The sequence below is a fragment of the Gambusia affinis genome, linkage group LG17, assembly GCF_019740435.1.
Source record: "Gambusia affinis linkage group LG17, SWU_Gaff_1.0, whole genome shotgun sequence".
Taxonomy (NCBI): domain Eukaryota; kingdom Metazoa; phylum Chordata; class Actinopteri; order Cyprinodontiformes; family Poeciliidae; genus Gambusia; species Gambusia affinis.
Window position 1 is genome coordinate 2,706,674 of NC_057884.1, and position 25,200 is coordinate 2,731,873.

The 25,200-nt window shown below is 40.7% G+C and overlaps 1 protein-coding gene across 7 annotated transcripts in view; it reads right to left on the minus strand.

Moving 5' to 3' along the window:
• Positions 1-4,466: 4,466 nt before the first annotated feature.
• Positions 4,467-25,200, minus strand: part of LOC122819288 (calcium/calmodulin-dependent protein kinase type II subunit beta) — a 46,456-nt gene continuing 25,722 nt past the window's right edge. Inside the window, exons 12-21 of one of the 7 annotated variants that reach the window (XM_044095904.1) lie at positions 24,663-24,705; positions 22,787-22,858; positions 21,466-21,503; positions 16,259-16,327; positions 14,316-14,360; positions 13,633-13,681; positions 10,176-10,251; positions 7,069-7,163; positions 6,754-6,990; positions 4,467-5,943 (exon numbers count right to left, since the gene is read on the minus strand). In XM_044095904.1, coding sequence (XP_043951839.1) covers positions 6,755-6,990; positions 7,069-7,163; positions 10,176-10,251; positions 13,633-13,681; positions 14,316-14,360; positions 16,259-16,327; positions 21,466-21,503; positions 22,787-22,858; positions 24,663-24,705 — 723 coding nt within the window. In that variant the 3' untranslated portion in view covers positions 4,467-5,943; position 6,754. The remainder of the gene's footprint in view (positions 5,944-6,753; positions 6,991-7,068; positions 7,164-10,175; positions 10,252-13,632; positions 13,682-14,315; positions 14,361-16,258; positions 16,328-21,465; positions 21,504-22,786; positions 22,859-24,662; positions 24,706-25,200) is intronic. The other 6 variants (XM_044095902.1, XM_044095901.1, XM_044095906.1 and 3 more) reach the window with 6 other exon arrangements.

Sequence of the window (25,200 nt, forward strand, 5' to 3'; positions counted from 1 at the left end):
TCAACAGTCAAGTTGACAGTACGTTTTGATCCAACCAGAGCATTCAAAAGAGCCTCCTCTGATAATGCTGAACAGAAATGGGTACTGTCACTTATTTGTTTAGGTCTTTTGTTCTTTTGGTTATCTTGTGCTGGCTTTGGACTTTGCTTTGAATTGGGACTAAACCCTGGTAAGGTCTCAGTGCGCCCCCCTACTGAAACCCTGTCCAGTTTAAAGCCTGTGCATATTTGGCTTGCCATTCTTGCTGTTTTGCCTTTAATTCTTTGTACTTTTTGTCAACAAGGTCTTTGTTTGGAGCATTGCTGCACTCTCGGGCGATGTGGTTATTTTCACCACATTTAAAACAAAACCACGCTTTTGGAGCTGACCTGGGTACAGGTTGATGTACTTGCAGTTCTGCAAAATGTGCTGGTTGGGGTTCTGGAGCAGTGGCACGTTTCTGTTCATGTTTCTTTCGTCTTTGGGCTCTTTTTTCAGTTAACTGTAGTTTAAGTTCAGCCACTTGTTTCCTTAAGTCCTCGGTCTCTGTTATATATTTCTGCATTAGATCTGTGTCCTGATTAGTTGTGGGGGTGGGATCTAGAATGCCATGAAACTGAGCAAGGGGTTTTGTTTTAAACCCTCCAAGGTGACGTTGCATTCTGTCTACTTTAAGGGATCTTCTTTCTTCTTCCGTCCTTAATTCAAGAAGAAGCTCTGAAAAATCTGGAGCAAGATCACCTCTCAGTTTCTGTTGCAGGGTCAACAATAAAGTCTGGTCCCAGCAACCCCGCAGAAACTGTTTGTAAAGTTGTCTATTAGCATTGGCCCCACTTACACCACCCCGTCTGACCGCAGTGCTAAGGAGTGTTTGCAGTCTCTGGATGTATTCAGATGCTTTCTCACCTGCGTCCTGATGAGTACTGAGAAACTTGGCAAAGATCTCCTCCCCATCCTCAACAAGACCATAGGCTGACTGGAGAAGTTTTACATAGTCTTGAGGAGGTGAATGAGAGCCCAGTTGTTTTACAATGTCTGCTGCGGGTGACAGTAAACTCTCCAGTATCAGTCGTCGCTGCATGTCCATTGTATAGCCATCCTGAAACATAAGTTCAACATGTAAACACCATGTTTCAAAATCCACTTCACCAGGAGGTTTAGGCACTCTCCCTGAGAAGGAACGTAGTCTCTTGGAGCCTAGACCTGTCGAGGCTTCACTCTTAATAACATGCTCCACTATTATTCGTTGGACATCTGGTGGGTTCAAAATGTCAGAGTCTAGGCTTGTGGTGGTGCCCTTGGCTTGTTCTTTTGGTCGTACTGCCTTTCCCTTACTTGTCCTCTTAAGCTTTTCTGTTTCACCTTGCGGTTTGGGGACAGATTTTAATGGCTTACTGGGTGGAGGTTGTGATTTTTGAGGACTGAATATAATAGATGATCCACTGCTGTCTGATTCACTACCAGTACTATCTGAGCTACCCTGTTCATTCTGCACAGTTTTAAAGGAACATGTGGCTTCGGGGTTTTCATCAATGGCTGGGGGGGACAGTGTGGGGGTAGTTAAAACCTCAACTCTATCCAAACACCATTTTGAGACCGGGTTCTTAGGACACTGTATTACAGAAGGAAAGTTGATAAGCTTTAGCGACTCTTCTGAGTCAAACTCAACAATCACTTGAAAGTCTTCAAGTCTCACTATTTTACTGACGCTGCCATATAATGATACAACCTCTGAAATATCTTCATCTGTGTCATTATCAAGTATGCCCTTCAGAAGAATGGATTTTCTGGCATTTACACCAAACTCTCTCCCAACGTCAACAACAGAAGCCATATTTTTCTTGGTTATCATCAAAATCACAATGTTTACTTAGCAACTCTTTATAATGGTTGTTTATAGCATAAAATCCTCCTGGCTGGCTCGCCACTTATGTAACCAATTTGTGTAACTTACTAACGGGTAAGTTGAGAAATTTAGATTTCACAATTAGTCTTCTTGCTAAGTTCAAAAAAGGAGGATAATAAGCACAAACAACCTTAATGTCAAAAAAATATTAACAGATTATTTAATACAAAATTAAACAGTACATTGTTGTAACATTTTTCTTTTAACATAAAGTGTCCACCCTTATCAGGTAGTGTGTTTTCTTTTAGTCCAGAATCCTTATTGTTCAGTTCCTTTCTTTAGTTCAGTATTTGAAATTTAAGTCAGTCAGTCAAGTCTTTGTCAAATTCAATGGCCATGTGTTTCTTTGGATCCAAAATCTTATCTTAATCCAGTGCAAAAGCAGGCAGCGACTCCAGCAGTTCCAGGTCTTGGGTTGGAACCTGGAGCTCAGCACATCCCAATCCAGGCCTGCGGTAGTATGCAGCTGGGCAGCACTCCAAGCTGAATGTGGCTCTAAAAAAAAACCAACCTGCATATATATAGAACTTAATTTACTATTAAAGTCCCAAAAGTATACAGGAGTAATGAATCCCATTTATAACAAAAATAACAATTAACTAATAGCAAGCATAAAAAAAATATCACTGTATGCAAACCTTTTTTTTTAAGTTTATACATAACAAAAATATAATACAGTGAAAATCATTCTAATATTCCAATGTTACATGTTTCTCCGATTGGTTTTATGTTTCTTTTATTTTCTTGTTGGAACATAACGAGCAGTAATGCCTGTGGCGCCATTTAGCATTAGCTTCATTTCAGGTTGCAAAAATACAACACTCACCGGAGAGAATCACAGCAGAAAGAAATTTAACTGCAAGGATCGGGTCACTTTTCTTCTCTTCTGTCAATCATTACCAGAATTAATCAGAATTGATTATATATCTCGCTTTCTTTTCTTTTAGCGTGCAATAGCTCAGCACAACGTGCTACAGCCAGCTACGGTTCCTTCTTCTGCTCCAATTTTTTTTTCTGCTGTCTTAACCAGAGTGTAAACTCACAAGCCACCTACAGGCGGTTTCTGGTAGAAAAAAAAGAAAAACCCAAAATTAAAATAGAAACCGATTTGCTGGTGCATTAAATTACAAGACAAAATCCAATAAGAACAAAATAAAAAATACTACCCACAATAATATTACAACCATATATGGGGGTTACACCAGGAAGATGTTTTCCTCACTAAAAAGGATTATTAAGCTATGACCCAGGTCTGTAACTCTTCTCTGGGTTCTTCTTTGGCTATTTGCTAAAACTGTCACCATGTTGTGACAGTCTGATATGAGACTAATAATCTGTGAAAAGATGGCGCTCCTCCACGAGATACTACTGCCATCTGAAGAAATGCAGCAGTCCTGGTCAAAAACAACCAATCAGAGGCAGGAGGCGGGTCTTATTGCTGTCAATCATCCAAATGAAAAAAAACTGTTAAATGTGCTAAAGGCGGAGAAGCAACTCACCCTGACCAGAAAACCTCTTATCCACCGTCATCGGTGGCATTCACTACAGGCTCTGATGACGTGGAAAAGCTGGCACCGTTCAAATTGGCATGATTGACAGCGCTAAGACCCGCCTCCTGCCTCTGATTGGTTGTCTCTTGCTAACTCTGGGGGTAGGTGGAGGAGCTTGATCTGTTTCACAGATTATTTGTCTCACAACCCACTGTCACCAAATAGTGACAATTTCAACAAATATGTAAAAATAAAAATAAAAAATAAATAAATTTTTGTAAAAGTTACATACTGAAGCTTTAATATATTTACCATTAGGATTCGATAGTTGAGAAGCTGCTGTTTGAAAAGTTGTTACTTTCAAATTTTATGTTGGCTGAAATGTCTCCATTCAGAAGGAATTGTGTGAATAAATCAGGGAACAAGTTGTTATGGCAGATTTAAATGAAATGATAATAAAAAAATGAATATCCAAGTTATTCCCCCAAAAATCTCAGTGCTTAAAAAGCTGATCAATCCATTCGTTACCACTTCACTTGCTCCGCCATGTTTAGCAGCTTCTTGGGTCCCAGGTGGGCGGGGCTTCATCATCTGTCCTCGTTTGATCTCATCCTTACGAAATTTTTTATGAAATCTTTATGGAATCATTACTGAAAAAGAACCAGTCAGTTGGGATTACATGTTAATCCCTGGAATGTAGGACAGGATTTGGGTGAATGAGTTTTATATGTAGTGTTATATTTCTCATTAGAGTTTACAGAATCACAAAGCAACATGTGACAAAGTTCTAGGGAGCAGACATTCAATGCGCTGCATGTAACATACAGAAAGAAAAATCTAAAAAGTTTTAAAATGCAGCTTTGTAAAAAACAACAATTTATTTTAGGACAACATCATTATAAGGGCTCCAGCTAACTATTATTTCAGTAATCGATTATTCTATTGATTATTCCAACGATCAGTCGATTAATCGGATTGCTGATGTTTTATTTAACCACTTATGCTTTTTTTCCAATAGTGGAAATTCATTTGAAAATACAAATAAACAAATAATTCAATTTTTTATTTTTTTTTAAATAAGCAAACATTTTAATTCCTTCAGTGAACGGTGGATCATGTGTGGCAAAAGATGCATCTGCAGCTAAAAAGATACGTCTGAAAAGTTCAGCTGTTTTTACTTAATCTGCTGATTAATACAAAATGTGGATATTTTTGTACATTTTTAGCTTAATTACTGTTCTGATTATAGATTTATTCAGCAAATGGGTTTTGGTTTGTCTATAAATTCCACTTAATTGATCAATTACTAAATTATTTGGCTATTAATTCAATAATCGATCCATCATGATTGGCTTTAAAACGTTTTTTTTCCAGTCACATTAGCTTTGAATCTAAAACACCAAAAATACTCAACCAGGAGAGGATTTTTATTATTATTTTTGTTTAATAAACAGTAAAGAGCCATTCTTACTCTGTTCAGGAGCGAGTAAATAGTGAAAAAAAGTTTACATCCATTTTTTTTTCTACGCTGAACTTAGAACAGGACCTGCACTTTACACAGCCCAGGAAACAGATTAAAGCTCACCAGCAGTATCAGTCCATAGAAGACAAAATTCAACCAAATGCACAGAAACATCCAATTTTAGTGGTGCATTAACTTGGAAATATCATGCAAGTAAACACCGGCACAAGAGAACCTGGAAATATACAGTACATGTGCAATGGGAGGGTGTAAATCTCAACCGCTTCTTGCCGTCCAGCAGGTCAAACATGGAGGAAATCTTCAAGAACAGGGAATACTGTAGCATGCTGCATGGGGTTCCACTGTCTCACAGAGCAGCTCGGAGGGGTCCAGAGGGGTCCAGAAAGGTCCGGGAGGATCCACAGAGGGGTCATTTCGGGGTAAACAACAACACTCCAGAGAAAGAGGATTAAAAACAACAAAGTAGTAACAAAACACATAGTTAAATACACCCACATGTCTCTCTCTGCGAGAGACGTCAGCTCTGTTTGTTCGCTTCACAGGCAGCTTTAATCGTACAGAGAAAAAAAATGAAATAAAACAGCCACGATAATATTAAGAGCACAGGTAGGTAGTCATGCTTGTCATAAAAATGAAGAAAGAAAGCGGTTAAAATGGGTAATAAATATACTGTACAGTGGAAAGAGCACAACAAGAGACGGCAGCCATAATAACATCAAGATCCATAACTGCATAATAGCGGAGAAGGAGAAAGCATCGACGGGGAGCAGGAGAGAGAAAAAGTCCAGTCTGGGTGTTTTGGCCGCATGCAGGCCAGCTGAAGACTGGGCGCAGGCAGGCAGCGCTTCCTGCTCAGGGCTGATATTGCGCCCCCTGCTGTAGGTGTAGGTCGGGTTGGGTCTGCTGTGGTCGTGGAGAGAGAAGCGCTAGGTGGGTGCGCAGAGTGCCAGGGGAACGACCCCCGTTCCGGAAAGCCTCAACCTCCTCCCCCCACCCTTCCATCCACCTGCACGTCTCTCTCAGAGCAGAAGCCTTCTCTCGGATCGTCGGCTCGGTTCTTTCGGCTTCACGTCTCCTCCGGCCTGCTGGGAGGGAAGAAGAGAAGGAAACAACTAATTAAGAGACGGCTATAGACAGGAATTTACGTTCAGCTTGACTACGAGCTGTGTTTCCATTACAAATGTGCACAAATCTTTGTTGATATTCTGCCAACGTTGAAATAACACAACTGCGGCGTTTCCATTAAATAAGAAATGAAATTAAACTCAGGTGAATACGCTTGTTCACGCGATAAGTCGTTAATAATCATAGCAGTGAGACGCTAATAGTTTCATGAGATATAATCCTAATCCCGACGCTAGCGCTCATCTTCTGTCAGCCAATCAAAGGAGACGTCAGTGTCTTATTCAAGCGTTGGGGAAACAAGCCCCGCCTACTTGCTAGTGGCTTCTTAAACAGCGTTTTGGGGAAATTGTAGTCGGTGATTTGACAGCAGAGTTATGGATTCAACATGTTAAAATGACACAATTTTTTATGAACTGTGTGATTCCGTGAGAGCTCTGGTGGAGGCAGCTGCAGAAAAAACAAAAACAAACCATCATGCTAGTATTACTTCCTGTCGCCTTCTTTGTTGCTTTCATCAGTAGTAACAAAGAAGTTGTTGATCATATAACACGTGAAAAAAGCGATTCCATTACAGTTTTGCAAAATACATCTTTTTCGATATGCCCAATAAAAACACCTCATCCTGCCACAAAACCTTCTTATTGGAAAATATGAGGGTTTTTTTTATTTTTATTACGCCTGTGCTAAATCTGGCATTTGAACTGAGCCGTGTGGCCTCTACTTGTCGATGTTCAACCCGTTCCGCATGTGAGCTTTCTGTTTGTCCGTACCTCATCCCTGAAGGGGTGCAGCAGGGGCTCCCGAGCAGTGGAAGTGGACGTTTTGCCACCGGCTGTCTCGGCGGTGCCATACTCTGGTCTCCTCTGATTGGCTGGAGCGGGGACGGCCCTGGCCATCTACAAACTGCGTCAGGCGGATGTAGGCGATGCAGGCCGCGTCCTCTCCGATCATGTGTACGTGAGGGTTGAGGATGGTGGTGTGGATGGGCTTGCTGTTTTTGGAAAGGACTAAAGAAAGGATGGAACACAGCGTCAGGATGTAGATGTTCAGAAAGAAAGAGATAAAACGTTAAGCTGTCATCTTACGATTGTCAAAGTAAAATCTGTGGAAGTCCATGCCCTCTACCAGATTTCCCAGTCCCTCAGGCTCAAAGGAGGTAAGACCAGGGTCGCAGATCTTCCTGCAAAAAAAACCCAAACAAACAAAAAGAACAGGCAAGGAATATAAACAATTAATCATCTTCCAAAAGTCTACTATATTTGTTAAAATCTTAATCAACAACTGGAAATAACATCAAGCTCAGACTTTATACCAAAGAGGTTTATAACCACCTCTCTTACTTTAGCACCAGAGATTAGAGTGACATTGCCACCAAGTGTCCCAAGACTCCGTTTCCTCAGTGGCAGGATTGAGGAGGTCTTCTAAATGTCTGCCCACTGACCCATAACATCCCAAGTCGATGTTATCTGTGCAGCATCCTCACCATAGATGTGGTTGGTGGTGCACCGCTTCCCCCCTCCTGAGAGGCCAAATGGTGGATCAGAATCTCCTTAAAGCCATATGGAAGTCTATCTCCATGATTGCACAAAACGTCTTCCATGCCTGAGCTTTCGCCTTGGTGGCCACTCAACCTGCATTCCGCTCTAAAATCCTGTACCTATCTGGTGCTTCAGAGGTCCCACAGGCCAAACAGGCCCAATATGACTCCAATTTCAACTTTGCAAGTGTCAACCAGTGACTTCAAGGTTGTCGCCACTACAGGCACCAACCACATTACAGGCATAGTTCTGGTCAGTTGCCTCAACCATGGAGGCATGGAACATGACCCAGGTAGACTCAATATTCCCACCCATCACCAGGATGTGCTGGACGAGCTGCTGGAGGTGGGAGACAAAGCTCCTTCTGACAGGAAACTCCAAAAGATATTCCCAACAGATTCTCACAATATGTCTGATTCATCCTCCTCCAGCTGAGTCAACTCTCTGGAGGAGGTTGTGATCAGGTGGTGATCAGTTGACAGTTCATCCCATCTCATCACCCGAGTATCCAAGAAATGTGTGTGCCGATCAAATGAAACAACCACACTGTCAATCGTTGAACTGAACCCTAAATCATCTTGGTGCCAAGAGCACATATGGACACACTTATGCTTCTACATGATGTTTGCTGTTGGCAATCCATGGCTGACACAGAAGTCCAATAACACCACTCATGTTCAGATAAGGGGAGCTGTTCCTCCTCAGTTGGTCATTGATCCAGGTGATTAGGTCTCCGCCTGTGTTTTCCGGAGTTTCAAAAACAAAACAAATCAGGATAAATTGTGTTAAATGCATAATTCAGCCTGAATTGTTCTTCAAATGAAATCAAAAAACATGATCCTCACAGTGTAGAATACTTTGTCCAGATTACAGTGGGTTTGGTGAAACCGGTGTATGATGGCGTCTTCTGCATTTCCAGGTTGGCCAGTAGGAGTCTCTCCAGGACGATTATGATGTGGGATCTCAGGACAACAGATCTGTAGTCGCCGATGACTGATGGGTAAGTTTTCTTCAGTGCCAGAACCAGCTAGGATGTCTTCCACAACAACCTTCTCTTAAGTCAAGCTATTGTTGAAGAGATGTTGCAGAATCCCACAGAGCTGCTCTGCAGTTTCAGGATTTCAGGACTCTGAGGCCGACACCATCCGGACCTGCAGCCTCGTTCCTGTTCAGTCTCTTCACCTGACTTCTAGATACAGAAAAGTGGGAGGAAGAGGCAAAGGGAGCATCTCTTGATGTGACTGAAGACAAACTTGAGGAAGCAGAAGATCCCTGACTGAAGTAGAAGATGAAACATCTCAAACTGAGGTTTAAGAAGAAAGCTGTGGGTCAGAGGAGGGTGGGATATCTGTGTGGCTCGGGGCAGGAGAGGAGGATGATGAGCTTGTTCCTGTTGAAGCATGTGTTCAGTTCATCAGGTCTGTCCAGACATCCATCTATCTGATCCTCCTTTTGTTTTCAGCCTGGGGTCTTCTTCATCCCCAACAACACCTCTCTGATATTGATCCTCTGAAGCTTGCACTCTGGCTTCTTCCTGTACTTCTCCTTGCTGTCTTTAATTTTGACTTCAACTTGCTTCTGTGTACTCCACAATAACCCCGTCTCCCTCCTTGAAGATTCTTTAGAAAAAGACTTGAAAAAGGTAAAAGGTGGGGAAGGCTTTTCAAGGTACTTTGATGGAAACATATAAGTTAAAGATATATAAAGAGTTGGAATTCCACCTGGACTGTAACAGAAAGCCTGTGGAGGGAGTTGGTGGGATTAGGGTGATGGCAAAGAGCCCTTCCAAACTGAAAGACTTGGAGCTCCTCACTAAGGACAAAACCTCAAAATGCCAGCGGAAACATACAGAAAGCTGGTCAGCTGGCAAAATGCCATATTGAGAATGGTCTAAAAAACGTTTGTTTTAACAAAACATGAATGAAACAGATACATTTTTAAAACCAATACTACTTTCACATTGCTTTATTGTCTTTTAAAATTTGTCTGTCTCTTTTCCTGTCAGAAATAAACTTCTGGCACGAAAAAAAAGAAGTTTGAGCTCACAGTGAAAATAATACTGAGCAAAATTTACTCAGAAAAAGCTAGGCATGTTTTTACACTTAGAAATTCTTTGCAATGTTCACCAAAAAAGTCCAAGTGGTCACTTTTACTTGAGTGTTACCAAAATGTTGAGAAAGGTCAGGTTGCATCCACTCATCTTTTTCAAACAAACACTGTTACATTTTACAACGTGTTTGTCATTAGTGTACCACGTCAGGTTCTTTTGTACTATTGATTTCTTTTTTCATCACATTAATTTTTCATATGTTATCTCCCATCTTAGTGGAACTGCGCTTCCATCGCTGAGGACATACTAAACCTTCCCGTCCCTCTCCCTCAATCTGCTTGGCATTATTCTTAATTATACAGTAAGCAGGGGGAGGGGGGAGGGGGGTTGGATGTGGATGAAACAATGAATATAATTACTCTTTAATCTTTTAATACAACACATTTTGCATGTCAATCAGATTAATGGTTCTTCGTGGCTGATGGAGAGCTTAAATGTTCACTTTACAGGATGCACTTTCCTGCTGCTGGCCTGAAGTTTTAAAAGCAGTGAAGGATGAGGAAGGGGGGGCAGGGCGGGGGGGGGGGGGGGGGTACAGACTCACGCGTAGGCCTCGAAGTCCCCGTTGTTGACGGCTTCGATAAGCTGCTCCGTGATCTTTATGATCTCCTGTTTGCGAGCTGCGGAGAGGAAGGAGAGAGAAGGATGTGACAGTCATCCTCTAAAAAAAAAAAAAAAAAAGGATAAATAAACCCAACGGTTAAGCCGGAGCAAAAGGCTCTGAGGACCATCAGAGGCTGAGGCGAGTCACATCAGAGCTGATCGGTTTGGTAGAGTTCCAGCTTCTGATTCCATCTCCTCCTAGAACTTTATACACACACTCACACACCGTACAGCGTACGTACCACCCATTGTGTGTCTTGGCACTTGGTCGTCCCTCTACCTCCATTCATCCTCCATCATATCTCTGTGGGACACATGAGGCTGCTGGAGCTCATGCTGCTATTCTTGTCCCCGGCCTTTGGACGAGATTTACCCTGTCCTCCTCCCACCGCTTCCTCCCCACACTAAGTGAAGGGCTTAACTCACTCGGATTGTCTAGTTTCCTCTCTCTCTCTCTCTCTCATTTGCTCTCTCTTTCTCTCTCTCTCTACTTTTTGTACCATTTTCTATCATGAAAGCACCTCTGTGCTTCGTCTACATGCTCTCCTGTCACATAGCTGCATGTCACATAATGAAAAGTCAGTGAAACAGAGACGTCAGACTGCATCCCTCTTTAATGTGCTTGAAGCAACATTTCAGTTTTAATTACAACAAAGTCCTGTCCCACGAAATTTCCACTGCTGGATTCTTTTGTCCTTGTTTCATTATAAATTTATACACCGAGACATTTGGCAGCACTTCAATAAAGTGCAGAAAAATTTCTCTTTAGCTACGTAAAGTATTAAAGGTTGGAGATGCACAGTTTCATTTATTTTTGGGAAAGTAAAAAAGAAAATACTAAAAGATTTGTAAAGATAGAAAATGGAAAAGGAATATATAGAAATGTTATTTCATTATTATATATATATATATATATATATATATATATATATATATATATATATATATATATATATATATATAAGTGAACTAAGTGTTGGGTTATCAGGTAAATAATTTTCCTGCTGTCACTGATGACCTCATTCAGGGCGGAGCCTGTTGCAATTAATCACCTGTGTTGCAAATTGACTCACCATTAGCTGCGTTTTCATTACAAATGTTGGGCAAAATGATTTTGTAATTTGCCTGATGAGGAAAAAAGCAACAAGATAAACTATTTTGCAATCGCTGTGTTTCCATTAAACTAGAAATGTGATTAAAATGACAAGTGAATAAGATCGCCCACGAGACGAGTCTTTAAAAATCAAGCAGCACCATCATCCTCCAACTACTTCCTGTCGTCTTCCTCATCTTTTTCAGCAGTGGTAACACCGGGTTGTTGATCATGTGACCCGTTTGATGCGAACTGGACTGTTGCTCAGTGGTTCAGAGTTCTGTTCTTAGATGAAATTAAAAATGTGCATTTCTTTGTGGAAATAAAGGTCTCAGCGTCTGGAGGAAGAGGAACAGAATCCACATTGGTTGAAGTCCAGTTCAGTCAGTGATGATTTGGGTCGCCATGTCGTCTGCTGGTTCTGGCCCCCTGGCTTTTCTCAAGTCCAGTCAGTGCAGACGTCTCCCAGGACATTCTGCTGATGAGCTGAACGGAAAAGCTGATTGGATTTTCCTGCCCACGCTGCCAAAGATCCTAAAAGCTGCTCCAGCGACGATGGCGTTCCTGTTCCTGATCAGCCAGCAAACTCCCCTGACCTTTAACCCCATAGAGAAACTATGTGTTGTTGTCAAGAGGAAGATGAGAGACACCAAAGAAGCCCCAACCAAATACTGAGTGCAGAGAAATGATGCTGTTCAGGAGTTTATTTCTGGCTGCTGATCTGCCCAAAGACCAGGCCAGCACAGCTGAGTGCCTTTCAGTTTGTGAACTAACTTTTGTCTTATTTATTTTTGAGAGAATCCGTCATGAGAAGAGCTCGATCAAGCTCTCTCGGTTTGTTAATCTGCTTTTGCCATCGGCAGCACTGGACTGTCCTTTATGACAGAAAGGAGATAATTCTGTCCCATAATCCAAAGCTTGGACGGCCGAACCAATAGACGTTCACGTATTTAAAACATATGAGGTCGTGATCGGGACTTTGGGCAGCTTACATAAGCAGCTAGTGATAACATGTTCATGTTCTGTGGCTTTTTTTTTCTTTACCAACTTTACCAAATCTAACATTTTACAAGATATGTTTTGATTTGCTGAAGTGTTGCAGGTGATGTCTCACTGAAGCAATAAAATAAGAACTGATGAGTTTCCATTCGATCTATGCTTTGACCTGCATCACAGTGCTGTGAAGGTGCTTGGTGTTTTAGGTTGTAGATATTGTTCCTTTGTACAAATTTCTATCCATCAACCTTCCTTATCTTCACAATCCCCTTAAATCAGGTCAGGAAAATTGCAAGTTTTCTAAGTGGTTCTATGTTGCCCCCCCCCCCCCCCGTTGCTTCCAGTCAGTATTTAGGTCCGTAATTCTCCTGCTGTCTGAGTTCGAATCAAGACTTTCATTTCAATTTTGACCTGAAGACAAAGCTAAGCAATTTCTGCCATATCATCTCTTTTTGTGGTTAACAGGTTTTCCATTTTTCCCCTTATTTTTCATTGAAGACCAATGAAAAACATTAAGAGACAACATTATCTGAAATTAGAAGATAAATGTTTTCTCCTCATCAAAAACATATCTGGAGTGTTGACTCTGTCAAGCATGACTGAGAAATCCTTGCATGGCAACCATTCAGCTATGAAAAATGCTTGGTGGGACCAAATGCCACCTTGGAGGACTAATTGCTACTTGGAGTTGCAATTTCCGACTCCCCCGTTCAGCTCCTTCAGACTAGTCAGCAGCAATTAGCGAGCACCTAGTGGAAGTGTGCATTTGATGAGTTTATTATAGGAGCTACTTTTCAGTGTCGTGTGCCAGAGTGGTGGGGGAGGTGGAACTTGGAAACTGCAGATTGGAGGTGGGGTTTTTGTCCTCGAAGGCGGAGCTAGGTCCCTCCAGGCATTTTGTACAGCTGAAATGTCGCCATGGGATTTTCAACAATTTCTCAAACGTGCATGAAAGAATCAAGGCAACACTGTAGGTATGTTTTTGATGATGGAATATTATAACAAGATGTGAAGCTCAAAAAAGTCCATTTTACATAACACCATCCCTTTAAAAGGGAACAAAAGCAAATGCACACCCCTATTTTCAAATTTTTACTAGTCAACATTTTTAGAAACTATCATTTTGTTCCACTTCACAATAATGCTTAAATGGTCTGTTATATAAAATCCTAATAAAATACAGCAGTTGGTGGTCGTAACGGGATAAATTTGGAAAATTACTTCCAAAACTCTTCCGAGGGACTCCAATATTCAGAAGGTTTTTAATTCAAGCGACCCAGCTGGGTGTAGTTGTGCTGTCGGGGCCTACCTTTAACATCCTCATCTTCAATGGTGGTGTTACTGCTGTCGGACGATTCCTGAAACAAAAAGAACACGGAGCGCGTCGATGACTGGAGCCGTGAAACCAAATCGAACCTGGCTGTTCGTCCTGATACAGCATGCAGACCTGAACACAACACACTTACACTTCAGCCTACAGCTCCATCTTCACACAACGGTTATGCCAATAATACAAAAGAGAAACAAACAAACAACAACAAAAAAAACACAACACTGCATTTCTTGCCGCAACCCAGCCCAATCCTCTCTGCGGATTGAGCCCGTCTCCGTGGGAACAAACGCAGACACAGGTAGAACGCTTAGCCATGTTTAGCACACAGTCTGAGTGGAATGGGTGTTAATCTGGCCGCGTTCCTGCTGACACACACTGATTTCTCAGAGAACTTCACTCATCTGAACGCAGTGAGGCAGCATAAGACAACAATAAAAGAATAAAAAAGCTCCACAGGTTCACACCCACACACCTCCCTCATGCAGAGAAAGAAAATCACAAAAACTTCAGAGTGTAAAAAGTATAAAACACAAAAAGACCCTTTGAAAAACACTCCTTAGCCCACCAGGGGAGAGGAACAGAGTAAAGAGGAGGGATGACAAATGACGGGGAGAAGACGAGGAATGAGGGCGATGGAGGGAGGAGAAGAGAGGATGTACCTTGATCCCATCTACTGGGTTATGGATAACAGTAGTCTGTGGCTCCTGGAGGAAAAATGGAGAGAAGGAGGGGGAGGAAAAAAGAGAAAGCGGGAGTAAATGAAGGCGAAACGGAAAATGAGTTATGACCAAGTGAGAGTCAGCAGACAGTAAGACGAGAGCAACACATGGAAACGGGAAGAAAGTTCTGAACACGGGAAGAATCTGGGACAAACAGTGACAGCAACAACAAAACAAAAAAAAATGAATGTAGTCATGTCATCATTATTCCACTACGTTTCATCTCTTACCTAGCAGATTGTTTTTAGTTGTGCTATGAGTTAAGCCCTTTAAAACACACCAATGACCCACCGAGGGACATGTCAGGATACTGAGTCCATCAGAACTTACTCTGTTGGTCCGAATTCTTCCCAGAGTTTGATTCAAAGCGTCATTCTGTTCAGTAGCTGCATTTCAAATGCAAATGTACACAGAAACTTTCTCAATATTCCACTGATGTCAGAAATGACACAATTGTGCAATTGTGGTGTTTTTTTGTTTTTGTTTTTTAAAATTAAAAACACAATTAAAAGTCACAAATTAATAAGTTTGTTCATGTGAAAAAATCTGGTTTGTCCCAGTGGAAACATCCTGTTGATCATGTGACACTCATGTGATGCAAAAGTTTTTCAAAAAGCAAAAAGAAAAAAACAACAAGTTATTCTAGCACAAAATCATTATTTATCAATAAAGACTCATTTTTTATCTATTTATTAATTGTCCAATTGTGCAGTTAAATGGTCAATGGAAACACATCTAGTGATTTAGGTTCACTGAATGCAACACAAGAATTTCTACGACTATGCAAAGAAAAAAAAAAAAGCAATAAAGTTTCCAAACTTTTTTCCCTTTAACATCCAAACATAAGTGCAGCTCTGGTCACTAGTTTAAACACGCTCCTCTTGGATATGATGCTTTAAAATATGAATGAGAGGCTCTTTGTTTTTTTCTCCCCAAGAGTGACATGATGATAAAAGGTAAAACTTCACTCAGTTTTGAAAAAAGGAATCAGGAGCACAGGTTTGAAGGAACGTGTTTTTTCTATCCACCTCAGGTTAAAAATGAATTAGTAGGAAACATACATTCCTACTAATATTTCATTAAAGTTGCAGAGAATCAGTGGCGCCCCCAAGAGGCGGAAAAAATGTTGGACACCCAACAGGAAACCTCCAGAGAATCATGTTGAGTTTATTCAAAGGAATACAGTCATCTTCAATCTAGACAGAAATGTTAAACCTAAGATAGATAGATAGATAGATAGATAGATAGATAGATAGATAGATAGATAGATAGATAGATAGATAGATAGATAGATAGATAGATAGATAGATAGATAGATAGATAGATAGATAGATAGATAGATAGATAGATAGATAGATAGATAGATAGATAGATAGATAGATAGATAGATAGATAGATAGATAGATAGATAGATAGATAGATAGATAGATAGATAGATAGATAGATAGATAGATAGATAGATAGATAGATAGATAGATAGATAGATAGATAGATAGATAGATAGATAGATAGATAGATAGATAGATAGATAGATAGATAGATAGATAGATAGATAGATAGATAGATAGATAGATAGATAGATAGATAGATAGATAGATTGATTGATTTCTGCCTCAAGGCAATCCTGTCTCAGAGTTCTACAGACATTTTCTTTGGTGTTTGACCTCTGACCTGAAGCTGCGATTCAAAACTTTATTATTTTGCAAACACACGGAAAATACACATTCTTTCACTCACTCACACAACCACACACATGCACACACACACACACATACGCACACACACACACACACACACACACACACACACGCACGCAGGCACTCTGTGCAGTGTAAATGTGGTCCGGACAGACAGACAGACAGACAGGACACAGAGCTGCGTACCAGTGCAGCAGAAGGGATGTTGCCTTTGGGACTGGTGACTATGCTGTTTCTGGTGCTGTTTGTCTGCGGCTGTGGCAGAAACACAAAGTGTGGCATTAGTGCTCTGAGACAATGCAGACAGGTGCCATCTGCTGGCTGGGAGTGGACTGGACAAAAAAAATAAATAAAATATATGTATATATATACACAGTGTAATCAAGGTAAATATAGATAGCGGAGGAGCACTCCAGACAAAATAACACCAGGAAGATCAGATGGAGTGTTTTTACCCAGGTATGGACAAGAAAATGGTTTCCATAGTGATTCTAACAACTTAATTTGAGCGCACTTGGTTTGCAGTGGCCTAATCAAAGGATCTGAAGAACCAAGGCCTGACTGCAGTCGAGTATGAGGTTTAGAGGGCAGGTATGTTGTGAAGGCCAGGTGGATTAGGAGACTTTTACCTTTGAATAAATGCAGACTGTACAGTCGAGGGTGGCCTGGCAAAGTTTTGGTTACAGGTTTTGCCTTTTGATATTAAAACACGAACATCAAGCAAAATTTGGGACTAAGTCCTAGTTAAAAAAACAACAACAATAAAGGAACATGTAGCTGCTTCGTTTGACCGGAGGAGATAACGAGACCCACAGCACTTACTTCTGACAGAAACTGTGAAGCATAACAGGCAGTTCACACACACCCACACAAACGACATAACATGCTAAATATACAGCCGCTCTGTTTCTTAAATAAGTAGCGAGAGCGTTAAGTGCATGTTCTAAACCAGCATGCAGAAACGGTCGACTGCAAGCATGACACACACACACACACACACACACGCACACACACACACACACGCACACACTCCACAGAGGAACGCTCCGATTTCCTGCTGCTGAAAGCCAAGCGGGGGCACAAAACCTGTTGCAATCATTCATTTTATATTTCTATATATTTAGAACCTTAATATTGAGGAACATGAAGTGGTTATATTTAGGGTTATAAAGGTGTGTAACCTGGAGTCAAACAAACTCTGGAACATTTCAAACTCAACTACAAAGCAAATCTGAGCGATTTATCTGGAATACAGCTTGTTGAAATCTGTTTTGTTGTGTTCCATCAGGAGCTCGTGTCCAGGGGCCCCGCATAAGGGGGGATGTTAAGACAATTCCAAGGGCCCCTGACCTACAGGGGGCCTCCGCAATTTATTTATTTTATTTTTAATAGAAATAAAAAGAAATTGAGGGGCCCTGTCAATTACAAAATTAATCATATTGTGTTTTTTAATTTGTTTTTATGCAGTAAAAATTGAATGTTCTCACTCCCAAACCAAAAAACACACATCCATATTTGCCCTGAACTTCTGGATCTGAATGAAATTCCTGCTTCCTGCGGTGCAGGGGGGGCAATTTAATTTTTTGTCATGGGGCCCAAGATTCCTGACGGCGCCCCTGCTCGTCTGAGAGGAAGTGAAAGTTTTCAAAAATTTTAAAACAAATTAAAATCTGAAATTTGTGCTGAAGAGCTACTTTTGCACCATACAGCTGCATCAACAGTAACATTATCCAACAATAATCCTTCATTCTATTTGACTTTTTCTTGAGTTTTAGTCTATTTCCCACATGCAGCAAAATGGCAGCTGACAAAATATTTTACACCACAGTTTCAGTGGACGAAGTCAACCCTGCCCAGTAGAGGGCGCATGTTTCCAGATCTGAAACAGGCCAGGTAAAGCTTTAAACATGGCCTGAGCTTCTCCAAAATATATTCAAGGGGTAAAAACTTTATTTGCAGGTAGAAAAATAGACATAATATTGTGGACCCATAATATTTCAACACCACTGCCCTCATTATTTAAATCAGAGAGAGAAAGACAAAAAGGGACGTTAAACAGAGTGATTTAAACTGAGCTGTCGCTCATCCTCAGGTTTTAAATCTTCTAGTCTTAAGATAAAGCTACAGTGCTGAAGGATAATAAGACATTTCCAGGTTGGCTGCCTTCCTGTGACTACACAGCACAGAACTGGCAGGCCTGTGATTACGTAATGACAGATTAATCATCTGGTGGGAAATAATCTGAGATTAGCATCAGGGCGCTCCACGCCAGCAGGGGGGGGGGGGGGGGTTAGTGATGTGGGAAAGAGAGACTGCAGAAAGAGGAGACTGGAAAACTGCTTTATTAATAAAAACCATGATGGAATCAAGGATGGTTAACTGGATGCCTGATAGCAAAGACAAACATCTCTGTATCGGGTTATATATTCTTACGTTTTGGTCCCATCAAGAAGTTATTTTGTTCTTCTTAGTTTCCTTTGGTTTTCTGCAACAACATATTGGGGCCATTGTAAATATTAAAAAAAGAGAGGAGTACATTTGTGAGAAAAAAAACTCATATTTTTGAGATAATTCTCAGGAATTTTCTATAGAAAAAGCTTCAAGGACATTTTGGAATTTCAAAAGTTTAAAATAGCAATAGAGTCACTTGATAAGTCAGGTGTTAACAATATTAAATGTGGGTGGGGAAACACCCACATTTAGCCTTCATATTTTCATCTGGGTTTCTGTTCAGCCTATAACAGTAAGACAGACAGAACTGTAATTGACACAAAGCTTCTGTTTTTTCCGATCATTTAAGATGAAAATGTATTTCTAGCAGGTTGTTGAGGGTTCTGTTGACAGGCTGCAAGGAACAGGACTCCAAATAATTGTTGTATAATTACAGCAGATGAGTGAAGTTAACACTATTAACAGGCAGCATAACAGCCTCACAGTGTTCACACCTAACAAGCCCAGATGAATTAATAATTATACCATGTCATTTTATGGTTACTATGACACCTAGAGAGGATATAAAATGCTAATAATATTAATCATGTGTTTGATATGGTTAATTTACGGTACATGAATATTTTGAAAGCAATTCTTCATGTGTTTTAAGCCTGTCAGCTCTCATTAGCCTCGCTGTGACAGAGCAAATCCGCTGGGAAACTCAAGCTAAGGCTGTCCTACTCTGGCTTCCACGTTCATTTAGATAGAAAACCTAACACAGAAGTTAGCATTTGATTGCAGGCTTCCAACTCAGGAGTTTAGTCAGTGAATAAGTCGAATTTTTCAATTGTTGACTCAAGCTAGGAACCAACAGGCTAACTCCAGTTCCTAACGACAGCAGAAGATACTAGCTAACATTTAGCAAAACTGTGACCTGAGGAAAACGTTGGAAAGCTTAGCATGAATTCATCTGAAACTACGTGTGATTTCAAAAAGAAACTCTGATGAGAAAGAATAACAGTGAACTCATTTATTCATGTACTTGTTTTGAATCAACTGATGGTGGCGCCGCAGTAGGGAGGATCATTTTTGGGAGGTCAAAGTGAACGCAGGTTCATAGCAGTAGGTTAACTTTGTGTTTTTGTCATTTGTTCAGCTTGCAGCTGTGCTTTAATAAGACACTTCTTAAAGGAGCAGTGTTTTGCAAAATCGACTGGTTTGAGCTTTACATCATACTATAATCCTATTACCTCATCAAAAACACACCTGGAGTGTTGCTTTGACTTTTTTCATGCATGCCTGAGAAATCCTTTAATCTCCATGGCAACCATGCAGCAGTGCAAAATGCCTGCGTGGCCCTACCTCCGCCTTCGAGACAAAGTTTGTCATTGGGGCTGCAGGTTATCAAAAGCAGCCTTCCCCCAAACGTCCCTTCAGACTAGCCAACAAATTACAAAATTTTGTTTTAGACATGTTTGATATGTACAGTATTTTACAACTACTAAAGTTAATACAATACTTGACTGTGCTACAAAATGGCACTATGTGGCTTGAAAATACTTAATGCTGCCCCTTTAAGGTTTGTAGCTGACTTTCACAGAGCTTTCATCCAGACAACACACAGCGGCTCCCACTGACTCATGCAAACACAGCATGCTTATACAGCACACACAAGACACAGGTTCCCAACAGAAGAACACCATGTACTGCAAACACACACACACACACACACACACACACACACACACACACACACACACACACACACACAGACTGCAAACACTTCAGACTTTACATGAAATTACAGCAAAAATAAATGCAGCAGCACCATCAGAACCCAAATTACAGCACATTCAGCATCTGAGAAGTCTCTTCGGAGAGTTAAAGCATGCAGAAATGAATTCCTTAATGAGATTCGCTTTGGCAACGAGGGAATATTCTGAGTGAAAAATGTCAGCAGCAGAGCTGCGCAAAGTGTCCGCCAAGCCGAATGATCTCACTGGAATGAGATCATTCGACAGATCTCAGACATCTTCTGAGAGATGTCTGAGAGAGCAAACACTGCAACAAATAGAATGCAACTCCAACTGAAAGAAAATGCAATAGTTGGTCATAAGTTTTATATACATAACCTTAATTTTACCAGAATAAAAAGCCCATTGAGACTGTCAAGATAGTGCTGACCAAGAAGCAGCAACAAATACATCACACAAAATCTAATTAAGTTAATTTAGGAAGTTTATTAAGTTGTCAAAGTAAATAAACAAACTTCATTCAACTGCTTGTGACCAGTTAACACATTTATTTTTTAAAAAGTTGGAGCTGCTTTCTCTTTTTTCAGTGAAGATGCAGAGAATCAGATGAAGAATCCAAACGATTTAAAGAAACTTAAAAAATGATTTTATTTTTCATGTGAATCATGTGAACACCAGTGGGTTTGTGAACACAAAACTTATACCATGTTTTGAGTTTGATATGATCATAAATTAACCAAATATGCCATTGTACAGGCTTCAAGTACACTGAAAAAAAGAAGAGGTGATCCAACTTAAAAAAAAAAAAATCAAGTTAATTTGTTGCAAGCAATCAAATTAAGTTTATCCAAGTAAATATATTAAGCTTATTAAGTTGTCATGTAAAACAAATGTAAAAAAAAAAAAAAGAAAGAAAGTTTGACTAGCTTAATTCGATGACATGTAACAAAACTACTCAATTTATTTTAAATTGGAGCTCCATTCTTTCTTTCTTTTTCAGTGTACAGGCATAATGAGGTCTGACATTGACTTTCTTGATTTTCACCGGTAGAAATAAAACGTCCTGCAAAACAGTGACTCTTGCTGTGCCATTAAAGCTAAAACTCTGCAGTACTAGTTTGCATTGTCATGAATTGAAAAGAAAAAAAAAACAATAAATATAGAACAAAACGGAGATGGAGCGGACAGCAACTGGACCTGGCCTACCTTGACGTCTGCCTTCTTGTTGAGGAGACTCTTGGCTGCTGCGGAGAGGCAGAACGACACACCCTCAGACGGAAGAGTACACATCATAGCAAACGTTCAGACCGCCACCACTCCGACAAACCTGCTCACGCAAAACACACACGCATGGTTATTCATGCATGCAAGCATTACAAAAATGAAAGAAAAAAAAATAAGTAAATTAGAAAAACATCACCTGCTTGAAAGCAAGCTGGAATTATTACAAATTAATGCAAAACTGATGAAAAACATTCCCTTTTGTTCAGTGGGAAACATTAAAAACTGGCACTTCCTAACCCTGATTCGCTGTTCGGAGCATCAGATAAGCAGAGGGCATCAGCCATGAGGGGAGGGGAGAGTAAAAAAAAAAAGTCTAATTCTCCATATAATCCAAAACACACAGATGCACACACAGCCACCGCTCCACGGAGGGGGGATTAGGAATGGAGCTGTGGAGGAAGTGGAATAGAGCTGCAGGTAAACGATAAAGGGTCGGTTAATCTCAACAGCAGGCTGGATTACTGCGGTTCATTGACGGCTGCAGCAGGCAGTGAGGGGCAGGAAACTCAGGGAGCGCGCGCTCTGGTGCTGGGATACTTTCTGAGATGTTGAAAACAAGACGAGGAGCCGCAGCGCCGACGCTAATCCCTCATCAGAGTGACACTACAGCTCTGCGTGAAGCTAAACCCTCCCAGCGCTGCTAGTCTTTCTTCCCTCACCTCATATTCTAAATACCGCATGCATTTCTGATTCTTATTACCACAGAAGAGATGAAAATTAATACCCTCTTCTCACGAGCTGCTTTTCCATTCACCATATGACTGCGCAATTTGACATTTCGAAAATAAATTTGCTTAATGGAAACACTTTAATTTTGAAAAAATAAAATAATAACTCGTTTTTTGACAGAAGGTTTTGGCAATAGGATGATTATGTACATTTTTTTTTTGTTGTATCAAATTAATTTACTTCGCAAAACTGCAATGGAAACACTTTTTTGCATCACACCAGTCACGTGATCAATAACCGGATGTCGCCACTGTTTCAAACCATGAAGAAGACAATGACAGGAAGTGGTGGCGGATTCAACCTTTGTCAAAAACTTTGACAAAGGTTGGAAACGCAGCTACAGAGGAGCGATGAAGCTGCTTACCTTGGCAGATATTTAAGATGTGTTAAAGGTGAAGAGAGCGAAAGAGAGAGATTAAAACGAGCAAACAGTGTGAGCAATATGCAGATATTCATGTAACTGAATCAGTTTAAGGATTTTCCAACCCATAGGGAGGGGAGGAAGCGGGATCACCTTGTTCCACGATTCCAGCGGTGGTTCCCGCCACCCCGCTGACGGCAGCCGGAGCCGTGGTCTGTCGACCCACTGAAACACAACGGAGAGAGACGAGACTATTGGACAAGAGAAAACCAGGAACTGCGTGAACTTCAGGGTCTTCTACTTGAGTAAGAAATTATACTTTATTACAGGTCATGCAGTGCTTTGCCAAAATATTCATACCACCCTGAACTTCACATTTTTCCATGATACAACCCCAAATGTTAATTTATTTAATGCAATTTCATTTAACAAATATCAGTTAGTTCTCTATCATTTTTAAGTGTTCAAGAGCCATTGTGAGCCACAGGTTGTAGACCCCTGGGTTCGATTTAAAGCTGCAGTGCCACTTTTATGAAAAAATATATATTTTGTTACATATTTGTTAAAGCTGTCATCATATTGTGATTGTTATGAGACAGCTCATCTGTGAAAATAACCAATCTATCCTGCTTTCTCCCAATGCTAACCAGAAACAACCAATCAGAGCCAGGAGGTGGGTCTTGGCGCTGTCAATCACCCTACATGTGGCGCTGCTCATCATCTCCCTCTGCCTCTCTGCTTGGTGCAGTTCTACGCTGCAGCTAATAGAGCCTGTCCTGAATGCTAAGGCTAATTAGCATGGCAGATAAACAGCTTTCCTGTAATGGTAAGTTGTTTCTCCACCATTAGCACATTTAGCAGTGAGCGAAGACATGGAGGAGATTGGTCTTTTTGCAGATTGTCTGTCTCACATTTCACTGTCACGACATAGTGACAATTTTAACAAGTTTGTAAAAAAAGAAAAAAAAATTAAAAAGCAGTTTTTAAGCATGTCTATGTGTTAGAATGGCCAAGTGAAACTACACACTCAAATATATTTGTTGAACTTGAAAGCAGGTCCAATATGAATGCGTTTGAGGGACACGATTCATTCTTTAACTGCAGCAGAAATATAAGTTTGTTTGGGGTTTTTTACTAGGAAGCTAAACACAAATCCACACCACACTTTTTCTACTTTTGGACATAGAAAAGTAAATATTAACATATATACTCCTTCTATCCTTCTAGTTCATAACTGTGCACTATTTTGGTTGATCCTCTCTTACATATAATTGTCAATAAAATACATTAGAGTTTCTATTTTTGACATGACAGAATGTATAAAACAACCTGGTTGTATTGTAGCTTAAACATGCTGAAGGGGTTTGGATACATTTTCAAAGCACTGCATTTGTAAGACTTGCTCAGCCATCCAGCTGTCTGATTGGTCTAAATCTGTCACATGACCTAGCGGTGCGATTTGACTGAAAAACTCAGACCAGATGGGATGCTATGACACTACCGGACACTTTGGCGGCCATGCTGGTGAGGCTTCAGGTTCTGGACTCATCAGTCAGATATTAACATTTCAAATGTTTGTTCCTCACACCTGTTGCCATCTTCTTGGTGCGTCAGATCGTACGGATCTGTGTGCTGACTGAACTCAGAAGCAGAGGCTGATCTCTGATTAAACACTCATCTGCAGTAAAGGGAACTTCTTTTTCTCCTCATTCGGCTGAGTAAGTGGTCATAAAATTCATTAGCTGCGGTTCGTGAACGAGGTTTTTCCTACCAGCACTACTGCAACTCATCACACGTAATGGCCTACTGTAATTAAGACATGTTTAGTCAGAACTGTAGGGAGCTGAAACTGAACGGGATGAACTGTGTGGTTCTTCTTCGGCTTTCTCTGCCATGCTTGGAGAGATTTTTCACATTTCTTCTGTACTTTGCCATCATATGCATAAATGAGTGTGAACTTTAGTGTGGGTGTGCTTGTGTGTGAAGGACAGATGGCATGTCACCCGTCTGATCAGAGCACAGTTCTTACCAGAGAAGTTCCTGGAGACGAGCATGGTGGTTAAGATGGCTCCCTTTGGTTAGACAGAAAGAGAGAAAGAGAAAGAAAGAGAGAGAGAGAGAGAGAGCAACATTATCATGAGGCCAAACAAACACACGAGTGAACAGGTTTCATGTCTGAATCAGTCATGTAACGCTGCAGATTCAAACTCATTTTCATTCTGGACCATGTTTAGTTTACAGATGTTCTCAAAATGGCCGGTAGCAGCAGAATGTATTGATAAAACTAGGAGCGCACCAATTTCAGTTTTTCTGGCTGATTCCAGATTACCCATCTTTAAACAGCCTGACCTGCCGATTCCGACGTTGGCTGATACTGATTTTTTTTTTTTTTTTTTGTCTGAAATGTTGCTAAATTTAACAAGCAAGTCGCTGAGTTGGTAACAGTGGGATGACTACTGAGGCAGATAAGAACGGTGGATAAGATCGGCCTCACGTGTAAGTATGGGTCGATCACCGATCAGCCAATCTTAAGGAAACCGGGTCCGATTTATCGGTACACACTTAGA